We start from the raw sequence: 15,919 nt of genomic DNA on the forward strand, positions 1-15,919 counted from the left end.
TCGTTACAACCCAGGTATGCAGCAAAGCATTTGTGAAGCCACAACACGCACAACCTTGAGGCGGATGGGCTACAACAGCAGAAGACCCCACCGGGTACCACTCATCTCCACTACAAATAGGAAAAAGAGGCTACAATTTGCAAGAGCTCACCAAAATTGGACAGTTGAAGACTGGAAAAATGTTACCTGGTCTGATGAGTCTCGATTTCTGTTGAGACATTCAGATGGTACAGTCAGAATTTGGCGTAAACAGAATGAGAGCATGGATCCATCATGCCTTGTTACCACTGTGCAGGCTGGTGGTGGTGGTGTAATGGTGTGGGGGATGTTTTCTTGGCACACTTTAGGCCCTTTAGTGCCAATTGGGCATCGTTTAAAATGCCACGGCCTACCTGAGCATTGTTTCTGACCATGTCCATCCCTTTATGGCCACCATGTACCCATCCTCTGATGGCTACTTCAAGCAGGATAATGCACCATGTCACAAAGCTCGAATCATTTCAAATTGGTTTCTTGAACATGACAATGAGTTCACTGTACTAAAATGGCCCCCGCAGTCACCAGATCTCAACCCAATAGAGCATCTTTGGGATGTGGTGGAACGGGAGCTTCGTGCTCTGGATGTGCATCCCACAAATCTCCATCAACTGCAAGATGCTATCCTATCAATATGGGCCAACATTTCTAAAGAATGCTTTCAGCGCCTTGTTGAATCAATGCCACGTAGAATTAAGGCAGTTCTGAAGGCGGAAGGGGGTCAAACACAGTATTAGTATGGTGTTCCTAATAATCCTTTAGGTGAGTGTATTTAAATTCAATTAGTTGAATTACAGAACGCTTTATTCAACCCACTTCAGTAAGTCTTTGGTACATCTTTATATGTAATTTCATTTTCACTTCTATTGTTTTTGAAATATTGTTTAATATTATACTGAATATACTGACAAGCATTTATAGTACTAAAATACTGTATATGGTACTAAAACTAAATATACTTTAATGTAGTTTCTGTTAAAACTTGTATACCATGTACTTAAATATATTTGTTATTAAAAAAGCCACAATCAAGACAATTTAAAATATAAATTTAATTAAAAAATTTAAATTGTAAATGTAATAACAAATAACACACTACAGTTAAATGTATAATCAAGTACTTTACTCGTGTTTTAGTATGTTAACCAACACATCAAAATACGTCTACTTCTTTTAAGCATGACAAAAGATTATTAAAACATAATAACTTAAAGGCAGGGTAGGCGATTTGTTCCAGAAACATTTTTGTTATGCTGGTTGAAAGTCTCTTTACATAGCAATCACTAAGTTAAGTGGTCTAAATGTATAAATATCGTTTGTGGAAGGCGTAAAAGACACATTGCATTCGTTCCGATACAATATCCTACTTGCCTGTCAATGTATTTCCATAACTCCGCGCACCTGCTCGCACAGACATCACATGTCAGACGTCATCAGCACGTTTAATGCTATGCAGAGTTAGACAGACGTCAGTCACTGAACACCACAACCGAAACAGCAGCCGCCTTTTACAGTTCCTCCTGAACCAAAACAACACGCTTATGCTCTGTTCATGCCAGAACTACTGTAATTTGGAAGAGATGGAAACCCGTGACGTTATACTTTGAGCGGTTTGTGATTCAAATGTATGCGTTCCAATGGCAAAACTATCAATGGTGAAATTAACCTGCAGCAGTCAGGTGGTACAGGTCAGTGCTCTTATTATTTCAGGTCAAGTTATTTATGTTCATTATTATTGTAATGTTATGTGCTTTGAGACGCGAGGTAGTTTAACGCCGTCTCTCGTGATGCTTTTGTTTGCTCCCTGCTGTACACATTCATGTGTTTTGAATGAGACGTGGCTTTGGAGACGCTCTGAATGGGATCTTATGTCTTCAAAGGTAGCTCGCTATTGCTAGCCTCTTCGAAAATTGACTACCTTACCCTTAAGTTGTACTTTAAAGTAAAACTTTTATTATGATCATTATTACAAAGAGCACTGTAGAAAAGTGTTATGAAACAGTCATGGAAATCTACTCTCTTTAAAAGTGGCCTTTTATTTCAGTAATATTTTATCTGCAAATACAGTAAAAAAAAAAAAAAACTTTTAAGATTTAAGGTACACTACAATTGACATAACAAATGTAGAAAAGTGTTTTTCTACGCAACAGTAAATGCGTTTTAAAGACATGCTGTAAAAGTGAGAAATTAATAAGTAATGAATAAAATCACAATGTCACACAAGCACTGACACAGGCTTCCTCAACACAAAGGTCAGTCTCCACTGGTCTATTTTGGGCCTTGTTGGGCTTTTGGTTAGTATTGGGTAACATAAAACCTCTTTGAATGGTCTCTTTTGCTCTAATTGTGTCTTTGTTCAAGGTTGCTGTACAGTATCAGTTATGGCTCTTACCTCATCATTATAACAGGCTGATCTGTTTTTAGAGAGCATCAGAGACATACTGTTCAGTATTTACTAATCGGTTTCTGTTTCTAATCTGAGTCATCAGGTGAATGGAAATGGGCCGCAGAAAGCAGGGAAAAAACACTCAGTATGCAAAAAATTCCCATATATTTGTCATTTGTGTATCGTTAGAAGGTAGTTTGATTTGTCAGCTTTTAAAAGCGAGAAGAAAATATTTCCTAAATCTTTAGGCCTAGTTTCTTTCTTCAATCAATCTTTGCCATATTTGGGCACAAATCCATCATGATTCAAATCCATCATCATGAATATGGCCCATATTTAGACATTTCGTATGCATTTATGCATTTGGCAAAGGCTTTTATCCAAAGCAACTTACACTGCATTCAAAGTATACCTTCCTTTTTCATCAGTTCATGCATTTCCTGGGAATCAAACCCATGACCTTGGCGGATGCTCTCCTGTTTGAGCTACAGGAATACTTATACAGTATTTGACCAGTATTTGTTCTATGTTTTGGTCTATTACACCACACTTGTGCTGTTTATGCATTTACACAATTTACACAGTCTATCTATGTCATGTTAATTATTCTACATATTGTTGGGTATGTACAGTTCATGGTAATATCAATGCATTTAATGTATTATAGCATTTTGCACAATAAACAAGTTTGGTTCACCGCTTTCAACAAAACATGCAAAAACTACACAAAACAGCCAGGATTAAATGAGGAGACACAGTTGATGTTCAGTCGGTAACACTTAATAAGGTTTAATTAGTTAACATTAGTTAGTTAACATGAAGTAATAATGAACTGTACTTCTACGGCATTTATTAATCTTATTTAATGTTGATTTCAACATTTACTTACACATTATTAAAATCAAAAGTTGTATTTGTAAAGAATAGTTTATGCACTGTGAAGTAACATGAACAAACAATGGACAGTTGTATTTTTATTAACTAACGTTAACAAAAATTAACAAATACAATAACAAATGTATTGCTAATGGTTAATTCATGTTATTTAATACATTAAAGCTGCTGTCCGTAGCTTTTTTTGGGTTAAAAATTATCCAAAATACATATTTGATAAAATACATAACCAGCCAGTGTTCAAAACTATCTGCTTGCCTTAGCTCGATGCAAAACGGTAAGCTTGTATTAATGTTTTTAATTTTAGTGGTACTGGTGGATTTCCGTGGGAGATTCGAGCATGTCTTTGCGTCATTACGTCACATCTGTACACATAAAGAAGGAGTCTCGGCTAGCTATATTGCGTGTGAGGATGTTGGAGGTAGAGATTTATAGCCTTTTCTCACAGCACTTGATATAATTGAACTTATCAATTTGATGGCGGATCCAGAAAGGTTCAAACGACGATCATCATCAGTGACAACTAGAGACTCACCCGCTGTAACATGCAAAAGACTTCGTTCGGACTTCGGAGTGGCTACAGAAAAAAAGAGACTGCAACCGGACCCATGCGAAAAACAAGGATAATATCGGAAGGACATTACATGATGTAGTCACGCAATGCTTGCTGTATAAGCAATTGTTAGATTTAATCAGCGCGATTTACTGCAATGTCAGAACCAGAACAAAAGTGAATGTTTCTTACTAGTTCAGATGACATTTCCCGGTAAAAAAAGAATAATCTGTGATTCTGAATGACAATATCCACATCGGCGCGGTGACTGACAGCTGCACACTCTCCTCAAACATTGTGTTCATCCGCGGTGTGCCGTGTCGAGGGTGTTGAACTACAACCCACGTAAAGTTGATAATACCGCGAATGACTGCAATTGCAGATTTCGAACAGAGATGGCGACAAAGAGGAAAAATGCCGGACTGCAGCTTTAACTAATGTTAACAAATGAAACCTTATTGTAAAGTGTTACTGTTCAGTCTTTATCCATGAGTGGACAATGAGCTTGTCTAAGGGGCATATAGAGTGAGAGTGAACAATCACATGACTGAATCTCTTAATAGAACAGGAACGCGACATATAACCGTTTTAACACTAGACAGATACGTTCTGAACAGTACACACACGCAGCATGTGATGCCAGTGATATAACACCACGAGAAGAGATGCGATCTGAGAAAAGCAAGCCTGGCATGGTGTTTCTTTTGGTGTGATGTTTGTGCATGAGGTGATGGAAAAACATACAAAGTTGGAGCTGAAGGGCACAGTCTCAAGCTTTTATTAGAAATGGAATTTTGGTCTATTTTGGTTTAATGCAGACAACAAATCACATTATTTAATTTTGGAGTTTTGGAATTTGAGTTTTATACATGGATGTACAGTATGTAGCTGCCTTTATATTTTAGGAATCATATTTGGCATTAAAACTTTTGAAAACCCCTGTGATAAAGTTTCCTAAAAAGTTTGTATACTCAAAATTTAAAGGAACAATTCACCCCAAAAAAGAGAAAATGCAGTCATTATTTACTCACCTTGGTGTTGTGCTAATGTCTTATGACCTTTCTTTTTCAGACCACAAAAGGAGATATTTTGAAAAATGCTTGTGCTCATCAATATAATAGCAGCGAATAGTGAATAGACTACCTTTAAAGCTCCAGTCCGTAACTTTTCCTCTTTGTCGCCATCTCTCTGTTCGAAATCTGTAACTGCAGTGATTCGCGGAATTATCATCTTTACGTGGGTTGTAAATCGGCATGAAACAGCGCGGATGAACACAGTGCTTTGAGGCGAGTGCTGCTGTCAGTCACCGCGCTGTGTGGATACTGTCATACAGAATCACAGATTCACTTTTTGAAAGTTTGACCAACATAAGAATTTTCATAAGAAAATGTCTTCTGAACAAGTAAGTAACATCCATTTTTGTTCTGACCAACTAAGGGGGAAAAAGCATTCGACATGATAAGCTTCGTTAGATTTAATCAACGCGATTTACAGCAATCGTACAAATTATAGCCTACTTTGTTCTCAAATTCATGTTAACAACATCAGCATTGCGTGACTAATGTTAAATTTAATGTGTTTTATGGTTACCTGTGTAGTTCAGAATTCATATTCTCCATAATAGCAAAACGAGAAAGGCACAACAAAGGAAACTCCATAACTGTGTGAATTAAGAAAACGTACTGTTACACGATTGAACTATTGAAATGTCTTACTTGTTCAGCAGAAAAAAGCCGTCTCTTCTTCCGTTTTGAACCCCTTCAAAACACGGAGTTCACGCACTTTTCAAAAGCCCCGCCGATGTTAAATCCTTGTGTTCGCATGAGACGGTTTCTTTCTCTTTCTCTAGCCACCTTAAATCCGAAGTACGAAGTCTTTTGGGTTTTATAACTGCTGAATCTCCAGTTGACACTGATGATTGTTGTTTGGATCTTCCTGAATGCCATAAGTTTAATATTGTAAAGTGCTGCGAGAAAAGCCTATACATCTAAACATCTCGTCACGCGCAGTATAGCCGAAGGAGCCGAAACTCCTTCTTTATGTGTACGGGTGTGACGTAATTACGCAAAGACATGCTCGAATTTCCCGCGGAAACCCACCAGTACCACTGGAATTAAAAATCATTATTATAAGCTAACCGTTTTGAATCTAGCTATGGCAAGCAGATAGTTTTGACCACTGGCAGAATAAGTTTTTTTTTAATATAATTATTTTGGATTATTTTTAACTTAAAAAAGTTACGGACTGGAGCTTTAAGCTTTAACAATAAAGATGCAGATCTATGATCCCAGAATGATCCCATTCAACCCATGCTGTATTTCCCAAGTGTTCTAAAAGCATATGGTAGAGTTTGGTGGGGGGAAAAATATGTTTAATTTATTATTTAGCCAAAATCCTGACCAGCATAACATTTTTTTTGTGTGTGTTCTGAAATAGAAAGGTCATACGGCATTTGAACAACACCAAAGTGAGTAAATAATGATAGACTCCTTCTGATGTAACATCAGCCAAACTTATTTCTGATCAAAGAGACCTAGAACTCTAAGTTTCTATAAATACTTATAGACTACTTATGATGTTACATCAGTCAGGAAGTAGTCCATATTTAACCTATTGAACCTATTTCTGGCCAAAGAGTCCTCCAAGGGTATATCTTACTATACATTCCCATAGATTTCTTCTCATGTTACATCAGCACACAGTAGTCCATATTTCTGGCCAAAAGTCCTTGATTTTGAACTTTCTATACATAATCATACACTCCATTTGATGTTACCTCATCCGGACAGTAGTCCATTTTTGACCTATTGAACATATTTCTGGCCAAAGATTAATTTTTGAATTCAGGTGTTTCAATCAGACCCATTGCCACAGGTGTATAGCCACTTAGCCATGCAATCTGCATTTACAAAAAAATTTTGGGAAAAAATTGGTCATTTTGAAGAGCTCAGAGAATTCAAACTTGGTAGTGTGATAGGATGCCACCTTTGCAATAAGTCAGTTCATGAAATTTCATCTCTGTCATACACTATATTGCCAAGAGTATTGGGACACCCCTCCAAATCATTGAATTCAGGTTTTCCAATCACTTCCATGGCCACAGTTGTGTAAAATCAAGCACCTAGGCATGCAGACTGCTTCTACAAAAATTTGTGAAAGAATGGGTCGCTCTCAGGAGCTCAGTGAATTCCAGAGTGGTCCCGTGATAGGTTGCCACCTGTGCAACTTTCTGCAAAGTCAATAGCTACAGACCTCCAAACTTTGTGTGGCCATCAGATTAGCTCAAGAACAGTGCGTAGAGAGCTTCATAGAATGAATTTCCATGGCAAAGCAGCTGCATCCAAGCCTTACATCACCAAGTGCAATGCAAAGCGTTGGATGCAGTGGTGTAAAGCATGCCGCTACAGGACTCGTAGAGCAGTGGAGACGTTTTCTCTGGAGTGACGAATCACACTTACCAGACTGGCAATCTGATGGACGAGTCTGGGTTTGGCGGTTACCAGGAGAACGGTATTTGCCTGACTGCATTGTGTGTAAAGTTTGGTGGAGGGGGGATAATGGTGTGGGGTTGTTTTTCAGGGGTTGGGCTTGGCCCCTTAGTTCAAGTGAAAGGAACTCTTAATGCTTCAGCATACCAAGACATTTTGGACAATTTCATACTCCCAACTTTCCTGTTCCAACATGACTGTGCACCAGTGCACAAAGCAAGGTCCATAAAGACATGGATGAGCGAGTTTGGTGTGGAGGAACTTGACTGGCTTGCACAGAGTCCTGACCTTAACACATTTGGTATGAATTAGAGCGGAGACTGCGAGCCAGGCCTTCTCGTCTAACATCAGTGCCTGACCTCATGCGCTTCTAGAAGAATGGTCAAAAATTCCCATAAACACACTCCTAAACCTTGGGGAAAGACTTCCCGGAAGAGTTGAGGCTGTTATAGCAGCAAAGGATGGGCCAACTCCATGTTAAACCCTACGGATTAAGAATGGGATGTCATTAAAGTTCCAGTGCATGTAAAGGTAGACGTCCCATAACTTTTGGCAATATAGTGTATATTCCACGGTCAACTGTAAGTGATATTGAGGAAAGTGGAAGGGTTTAGGAACAGCAGCAATTCAGCTACAAATGAAAGACCACATAAAGTCACAGAGTGGGGTCACCGAGTGTTGAGGCACATTGCGCGTAAAAGTTGCCAACACTCTGCTGGTTCCATAGCTGAAGAGTTTCAAACTTCCACTGGCATTAATATCAACACAAAAGCTCTATGGGATGAGCCGGACATTGCGAGCCAGGCCTTCTCGTCCAACATCAGTGCCTGACCTCACAAATGCTCTGCTGGATGAATGGGCAAAATTCCCACAGAAACACTCCAAAATCTTGTGAAAAGCCTTCCCGGAAGAGTGGAAGCTGTTATAGCTGCAAAGGGGGGGAACAACTCCATATTACTGTTTATGCATGTAGAAGTCCCTGTTGGATTAATGGCAGGTGTCCCAATACTTTTGTCCATATAGTATATTTAGATATAATGAAAAAGAGTTTACTTTCAGCTGACACTTATTTAAACAACATGATTGTCTCTAGGAGCATGTTCAGCTGAGAATAGGCTAATAATCATGAATCAGCTCCATTATTTGTCTGATCTACATCTGCTTTGTTGTCGTTTTGCTGTGCTATGTGCACAGTGGATACAATTAGCAAATTGATGGCCATGTTAAATAGTTTCTTTCACTAGCAGGCGGGCTTGGCAGATGGTGGCCCCTGTTCTGGAGCCAGTCCCCCATCCACAGCTGGCCAAAGCTGTATATTCAGACAGGGGTAGTGAGTTAGCACTGTCAGGCTCCTGTAGGACTTACACAAAGGACTACCCATCTGAGGCCTGCCCCGAGGGGGAAGAAACGCCCCCCTTTAATGCATGCTTATCAAGGAGTCCCGCAGCACGTCTCAGCTCATCCATTTTTTTTATCTTTTCACAAATGAATGCCTGTCCTTAGAGTATTCTGTGGTTCAGAAGCAAAAGCTTGCTTTGAGTGCATCTGCAGTTTCACAACGATTACATAATGGAAATGTGGGCTCATTCCTACTGAATCTAAAGGAGAAACTTATCATATTGGCACCAATCATTAACAAGAGGTTCATAAATTGGTTTGAATATAATGAACATTCTCAGTCATTCTCAGGAAATTGGTGCTATTTGTTTCAAAATGACTGAATTAAGAGGATACTTTATTTAATTGTTTGATAGATTGACCTCTGTTTAGTGTGTAATGCAGTTTTTTTATGGTTGTTTTGCCAATTTGCATATCCCCAATCATTAGCATTTTAATGGGTTGCCTGAAAAAAGACTAATTCTACCTAAATTTAGCTTTTGATGAGAAGTATTCTTTTACTGGCAATTATTTTTTCTAAAACGCTTTATTTTTTGGCACAAACCAAAAGATAAATATAAATATTACACTTTAAGAAAAAAAATCCTCACATAAAATGACCAGGGCTCGGTTCCCCGATAACGCTCACTCTTAGCGCGCCAAGAAGACTCGAAAGATATATGTAACCAAAGTTGTTTATGTTCCTAAGTGTGCTCCCCGAAGTGTCCCTTAGGAAGCTTCTTAACACGCTCCCTTTTACGTTCGACGTTACAAAGGCGCTGTCCCAAATGAAGGTGCTGAATTAGTTGGCATCGATTGCTCAGGAATCGATTTTCCACTTCACGCGAAGGTGCATTACGGCGTTAAGAAAGACAACACGTTCTATGCAAATGAAACATTCCTCAAATTATTCCAGTGACATTTATTTTTTAACATAGTTTAAGTTATCAGTAAAATATAGACTATTAATTCAGTTATCAAATTGTCAGTAATATGTTCACACGATATGTGACGGGTAGACGAACCGGGTATCCCTCGCTAATCATCCACCCTCCTTATCCCGTTGTGGCACTTGTGCCGCTTCTTGACATGGGTTCAACGACTTCTAAAAATGATGTAATACACTTTTATATTAATGGTAAGGTACTTTACAATCAGAATTGATTGGCAAGCAGCTGCAGTTACTTCTGTTTAATGTGGTATTGATTGCCATTGGTTAAAGGCTTAAAGGGTTAGTTCACCCAAAAATGAAAATTATGTCATTAATGACTCACCCTCATGTCGCTCCAAGCCCGTAAGACCTCCGTTCATCTTCGGAACACAGTTTAAGATATTTTAGATTTAGTCCAAGAGATTTCTGTCCCTCCATTGAAAATGTATGTACGGTATACTGTCCTTGTCCAGAAAGGAAATAAAGACATCATCAAAGTAGTCCATGTGACATCAGTGGGTTAGTTAGAATCTTTTGAAACATCGAAAATACATTTTGGTCCAAAAATAACAAAAACTACGACTTTATTCAGCATTGTATTCTCTTCCGGTTCTGTTGACACAGAGGAAGATTAGCATTTTTTTGCCGAGCCATATTTATTTGAACCCGAATACACCAGATACACGTCAGCAGCGTCTTACGTCATCACTGAACGCGGATCCACAACAGAACCGAAAGACAATACAATGCTGAATAAAGTCATAGTTTTTGTTATTTTTGGACCAAAATGTATTTTCGATGAGCAAAACATTCTAACTAACCCACTGATGACACATGGACTACTTTGATGATGTCTTTATTTCCTTTCTGGACAAGGACAGTATACCGTACATACATTTTCAATGGAGGGACAGAAAGCTCTCGGAATAAATGTAAAATATCTTAAACTGTGTTCCGAAGATGAACGGAGGTCTTACGGGCTTGGGACGACATGAGGGTGAGTGATTAATGACATCATTTTCATTTGTGGGTGAACTAACCCTTTAAGGGCTTAAAGCAAAATTCCACCGCGTTAGCCTGGCAAGCGCAGGTCTGAGAAGGTCCAGCAGCTCCATAATGAGTTGTCTTGGGAGGCGAATTTTTTTTAATATAGCCACGTCAGGCAAAATGTCAAAAGGGCTTAAGTTTTGCCGAATAAAAAAATTGACATGGACTAAACGGCTCCACGGCCGGCGCCGTCTTTGATTCAATACAAGGACACGTTGGATCGCTGCCATAGTTGGTGGCTTACTGGACACCACCATGCTTACCCATTTATAGATTTTTAGAGCCAAGTTGTTTGCCAGATTTTAATTATCAAAAGTGATTGCCAATTTAAACGCTTTAATGACATTACGAAATAGCCTACTTACCACTATATTAGTTCTGATACCAAATAAAGTCAACTTCATAAATAGGCCTGTATCCATTGCGAACATATTTTATTATTAGTCTTAAAATGTCCATAACATAAAATCATTGTTGAGCCACAACATTGTCAACATACCATAGTTTGACTTGTACTGCGCTGCACTGATTTCTAAAGACTGCTGTACAGTGGCGGCGACTGCTAAGAGAGAGCTTACGAATGGTCCAGACTCCAGACCAACCTTACGAAAGTGTGACTTACAGAAGATATACTTAGCGTACGAACGTGTCGGGAATCGTGCCATAAAGTTAAGAAAGAGGTTAAGGAATAGGTTAAGAACTACTTAGCGATAAGAACGTTTTGGGGAACCGGGCCCAGTACATTTCCTGTCAAGTTTACGAACATTTCCTTCAATATAAGCATAATTCAAAATATGGGTAAAACAAAAACATCTATGAAAAAAATTATACAGAAATGAACATGGTATGCTGGTCTTTATTATTTATGACTTTTCTTGCTGTCTTAATATCTGCTAGCTATAAGGATGTTTTTTTTCCGCTGATCTTCAACCCTGTACCATTCAATCCTAAAACATTTTTAATAGAACAGGTTTTGCATAAATATGTTGGAAGAGAAATGTCATAAAGTTATTATATTATTTTAAATCGGTACTTTGCACATATTTAGGATTATGGGTAATAGTTTATAAATAATCAGACATTGAAAAACCCATATTTGTTTACCACTGATCTGAATAATGATGGGAATCATTCCCTTATGTCGTCCCCAGTGTCTATTGCAGTTATAGCCATGATCCTGGGCAATGAAAAACTGCCGTACAGAATTAATATTTTCCAATGAAATTATTTGAAAAGTCCCAAAATTTGACAACGTAAAGTTGGATTAAGTTTACTTCCTAACTTGGTTACCCTTTCCTCTAATCTCTGACACAGATGTCCATTATTATGCCAACACAAATGGTGAGGGGAGGTGTTGGGGTGTTAATGGCACGCTGAGAAGTATAAGACTCAGGGGACAGATGGGTCGGAACAGAACGTACCCATTGTGACTCAGTCATGTTCATCATATCATCGTCATGTTCCTTCTTGGCCCACATCTGCGCACATTTTTGTCCAACCTCCATTAACCAATGAGATTAGAGTCTGTGATTCTGTCCATGTACTTTAACATATCTAGTGCAAATAGTAGCATCTATGATATAACGGCACATTTGAAAAGCTTGGCAATGTCCATGAGAACGATTATTTGGTAAAGTCTTTTAATACAATAGAATCGAAATCAATAGAGTCGTGTGTCCACACACATTATATCACTCAAAGGACTGTGACAGCATCGATGCCACACTGGACCGTGTCAATAAGAACGTTCTCTCTTTGTTTGTCTCTCTCTGTCTTGTGACAGCATGGCTGAAGGGACTTCGAGGTCCTCTGCACAGTGCTGGTACAGAATACAAAACAGAGCTCTAAGGAAATTTCGATCAGCTCAGACAAAGCATGTTCTTTTCTTCAGCGCTGAGAGACTGATGCTAAACAAGTCCCCAGAAATCTGTAGATGTGATATAATAACTTCTTGTTTCTTGCATTTGTACTGATTATTACTGGTTAACTGATTAGGATTTTCTGAATTTAACTTTTTATGCATTTGCATTTGCTTTGAAATATTTACTCAAAATTCACCAATCAGCATTTAAACAGAAAATCTACATTATCTTTACTTTGTGAGCTCGACACATCTGTCAGTTCTAGTTATGTATTCGACTTATGTGATAAATGTCAAAATAACCAAATATTGGACAATTAATTGACTTGGCCAACAAAAAGAAAATCAATTGAATATGAAACACTAAAAATTCTGCCATTATGATACAGAAGGAACAAAACAAAAAATGCTCTTGTGCTTTAATATGACATGCTTTGTATTTTAATATTACACTCCTTAGCTAATATGTTATATTTACATAAACTGCTTTTCCAGAGCAGCAAAAGGCAAGAGAGCTTTTTCTGGAAAATCAATGACTAGGTATGCCTAGAAACGCACGCACTGGGATACACCCATGTAAACCCTGTCCATAACCATTAATTGTGAACTTACAGTTGTAGACATTCGCATATATAACAATGTACAGCACAGTGTCATCTAGATGAATCAGCATATTCAGAATTTTGCTGTTTCATTACGGTGTGAGTGAGTGAATTGCTCACTGGTCGTATGGCCAGATGCATGCAGCTGGAATCCGGTATTGTTTCAGTATTGTGCGCGCGCAATGACCGTGTCCATGGTGCTGAACGTTACGCGAGCATCATACTGAAACAAGCATTCAAGTGCAAGGAATATTAATGCTCAGAGAACATGCATCTTTCAATGGCCCAAACAAGGAATATAATAAATATCAAAAATCCATGCTCCTTAGGAAATGTGATTTATTCATAAAAACGTCGTTTTTTCAAAGAAACTCAGGACTAAAATAATAAGTCCTTGTCTTGAAAGCTTAAATGCAATGCTATCTTAAAAGAAAAGACAGAATAACTACGTAAGCTCGGGCGCAAATCTCTAGTAGCCTATGTGTCAGTCTTATAATGCAAGCGCCCAAAGAACAGTCATCAAAACTGTATTTTTATTTATTTATTTATTTTGCATTTCAGCACGTGAGTTTGCATTTGCGTTTATTAAAATGACATCTCAGTGAAAGCTCGAATGCAATGACACACCAAACCAGATCCAGCCAAATGACAGAATAGCTGAGCAACCTCACGCGGCTCCTCAGACCTGTAGTGGGTATGCATCAGGATCTTTAAAAGCATGCGCCTTAAATACAACATTTGCATTTTGTATTTTGCATGCATTTCAATATTTCCCCGTCTAGAAAGCTCAAATGTCACTGCTCCTCCACTCCAGGTCGCCTGTCTGGAAAAAATGGGGGAAAATTGAACAAAAGCAACACTTCTTACCTTCTCTCCCACAAAGCTGGATGGCGTCCAGACTGAGATTCTTTATCATGTCCTCACACGGGCTCGTGGGGCTGCTGACACTGTGTCCCACGCGTGGAACCTCCATCATTGAGCGTCTAATGAAGAATATTCCGTCAGTGAGAGTGACTGCAGTGCCGCAGGACAGATCTCCACTCACTCCGCGCTCTCTCGCGGGTTTCCACAGTGTGCAGCTGATGATGAGGGCTACGTCAGTACATCGTCACGGCCGCTCCATCAGAGCATCAGAGCTGATCTCTCCTGCGACACCACAGTCAAGGGCAAAGAGCAGTGTGCTTCTCTCCAGTGACGTGTTATACTGTAATTACACTCCCATATTTATATGTATAGTCACTCTCACTGGTGTCTTCGTTACAGTCAGTACTCAAGTATTTTAGGCTACTTGAGTTTTTATATTTTTGTCAACTTTCACTTTTACTCCACTATATTTCCTAAATAAAATGTATAATTGTACTCCGATACATTTCCCCGAAGCATATTTGTTACTTACTACAAAATAAAGTCGGAAGAAGAAGAACACAGACTGCAAGCAAGCAGCAGGTTTGACGAATCAGTGGTCTCACTGGTCTGGTACTTTGCGTATGCGCTAACAAGTGCGGTTGAACGAGAGCGGCCTCTAGAGGCGAAATAAAAACCATCACTCGTGGACTGGAGTTTGTTTTGATCATAGAGGGGTTTCACCAACGTCACGTTCTGGGCGGTAACCCGGATGCGCGGCCATTATGGAGGCACTCGGATGTAAACAACAGCATGGATTGCACTGTTTATGTACTACTGAACACATTGTTACACGAATAAACCACGGAAAAAACACGTGGTAGGTGCGAAATCATATAGAGAAGGACTTGGGAAGCAGGAGAGAGCGCAACATTTTGACAAACTAAAGTTAATGTGGTAAAGATCCGAACGAGTTAGCTTCTCTAGCACATAACATTACTGCATTCTTCCATCTATTTATTATCCCGACATAAGATACGTTCAGATTGTCAGTCCAAAAAAGCACATGAAATCCGTTTCAAGTTACATCCATATGTGGTTTGAAATCCTATTCAAATCACATATCAGGACATCAGCCTCAGTCTGAACGTCTTAAAATGCAAACGTCATTTATAGGAAACATGCTGAAAGTCACTGCCGAAACAATGCTGTGTTGTTGCAAATTGCCGGACGAGCAGAAAAGTAACGTTATTATTTCTGAAACCGGCGCAGACGAGCGTGGGGAAAAAGCAGTAGGCTACATACCAGCCTCCAGTAGTCCAGCGCGCCAGTAGCTGATGCTGTACCTCTCTCAACCACAAACGCCTTCTTTCATCAGTTTTTGCACTCTTTTTTTAAACTTTTGACAGTCTATAGCACTCAACATGTTTTTTCCCGATGTGACTGATTGGTACAGACCAAAACTCGACCATTTTTTAGCAGCAATAATCACCCAAATTTGCGAGTCCATTCAGTTCAGCGGCATTATTTACGTTCTGTGCCTCCAAAATGGCCGACTTCCGGATTGATGACGCGTCGTGAAACCCCTCTATAGAGGTTTTGATACGTGAGACTGCGCGCTGGACATTGTGGGACACTTTAGATGCGGATTTAACGCATACAATGAAACGGACGGTATACACAGTACATGTTTTCACATTATTATTTGTTGACTAGATGTGGAGAGCAGCAGTATGTTTGCCGTGGAGGCTGAGAGAGGATGCAAACATTAGAAGGCCTACCTCAAGCGGGTTACCTCAACATTTTTTTTTATATCTTAACTGTAATATATATTTTGACTGATCAAGTGATCAATAACAAAACAGAAAAATCACAATAAAATAAACGAACAAATAATTAGA

The 15,919-nt window shown here is 39.0% G+C and overlaps 1 protein-coding gene across 1 annotated transcript in view; it reads right to left on the reverse strand.

Moving 5' to 3' along the window:
* The window catches only part of phyhiplb (phytanoyl-CoA 2-hydroxylase interacting protein-like b), a 34,787-nt gene extending 20,541 nt beyond the window's left edge, over positions 1 to 14,246 (reverse strand). Inside the window, exon 1 of the mRNA XM_056245918.1 lies at positions 14,043 to 14,246. Coding sequence (XP_056101893.1) covers positions 14,043 to 14,151 — 109 coding nt within the window. The 5' untranslated portion in view covers positions 14,152 to 14,246. The remainder of the gene's footprint in view (positions 1 to 14,042) is intronic.
* Positions 14,247 to 15,919: the final 1,673 nt, after the last annotated feature.

This window comes from Rhinichthys klamathensis, unplaced genomic scaffold (genome assembly GCF_029890125.1).
Source record: "Rhinichthys klamathensis goyatoka isolate OS25496 unplaced genomic scaffold, OSU_Roscu_1.1 h1tg000035l_1, whole genome shotgun sequence".
Classification (NCBI taxonomy): Eukaryota; Metazoa; Chordata; class Actinopteri; order Cypriniformes; family Leuciscidae; genus Rhinichthys; species Rhinichthys klamathensis.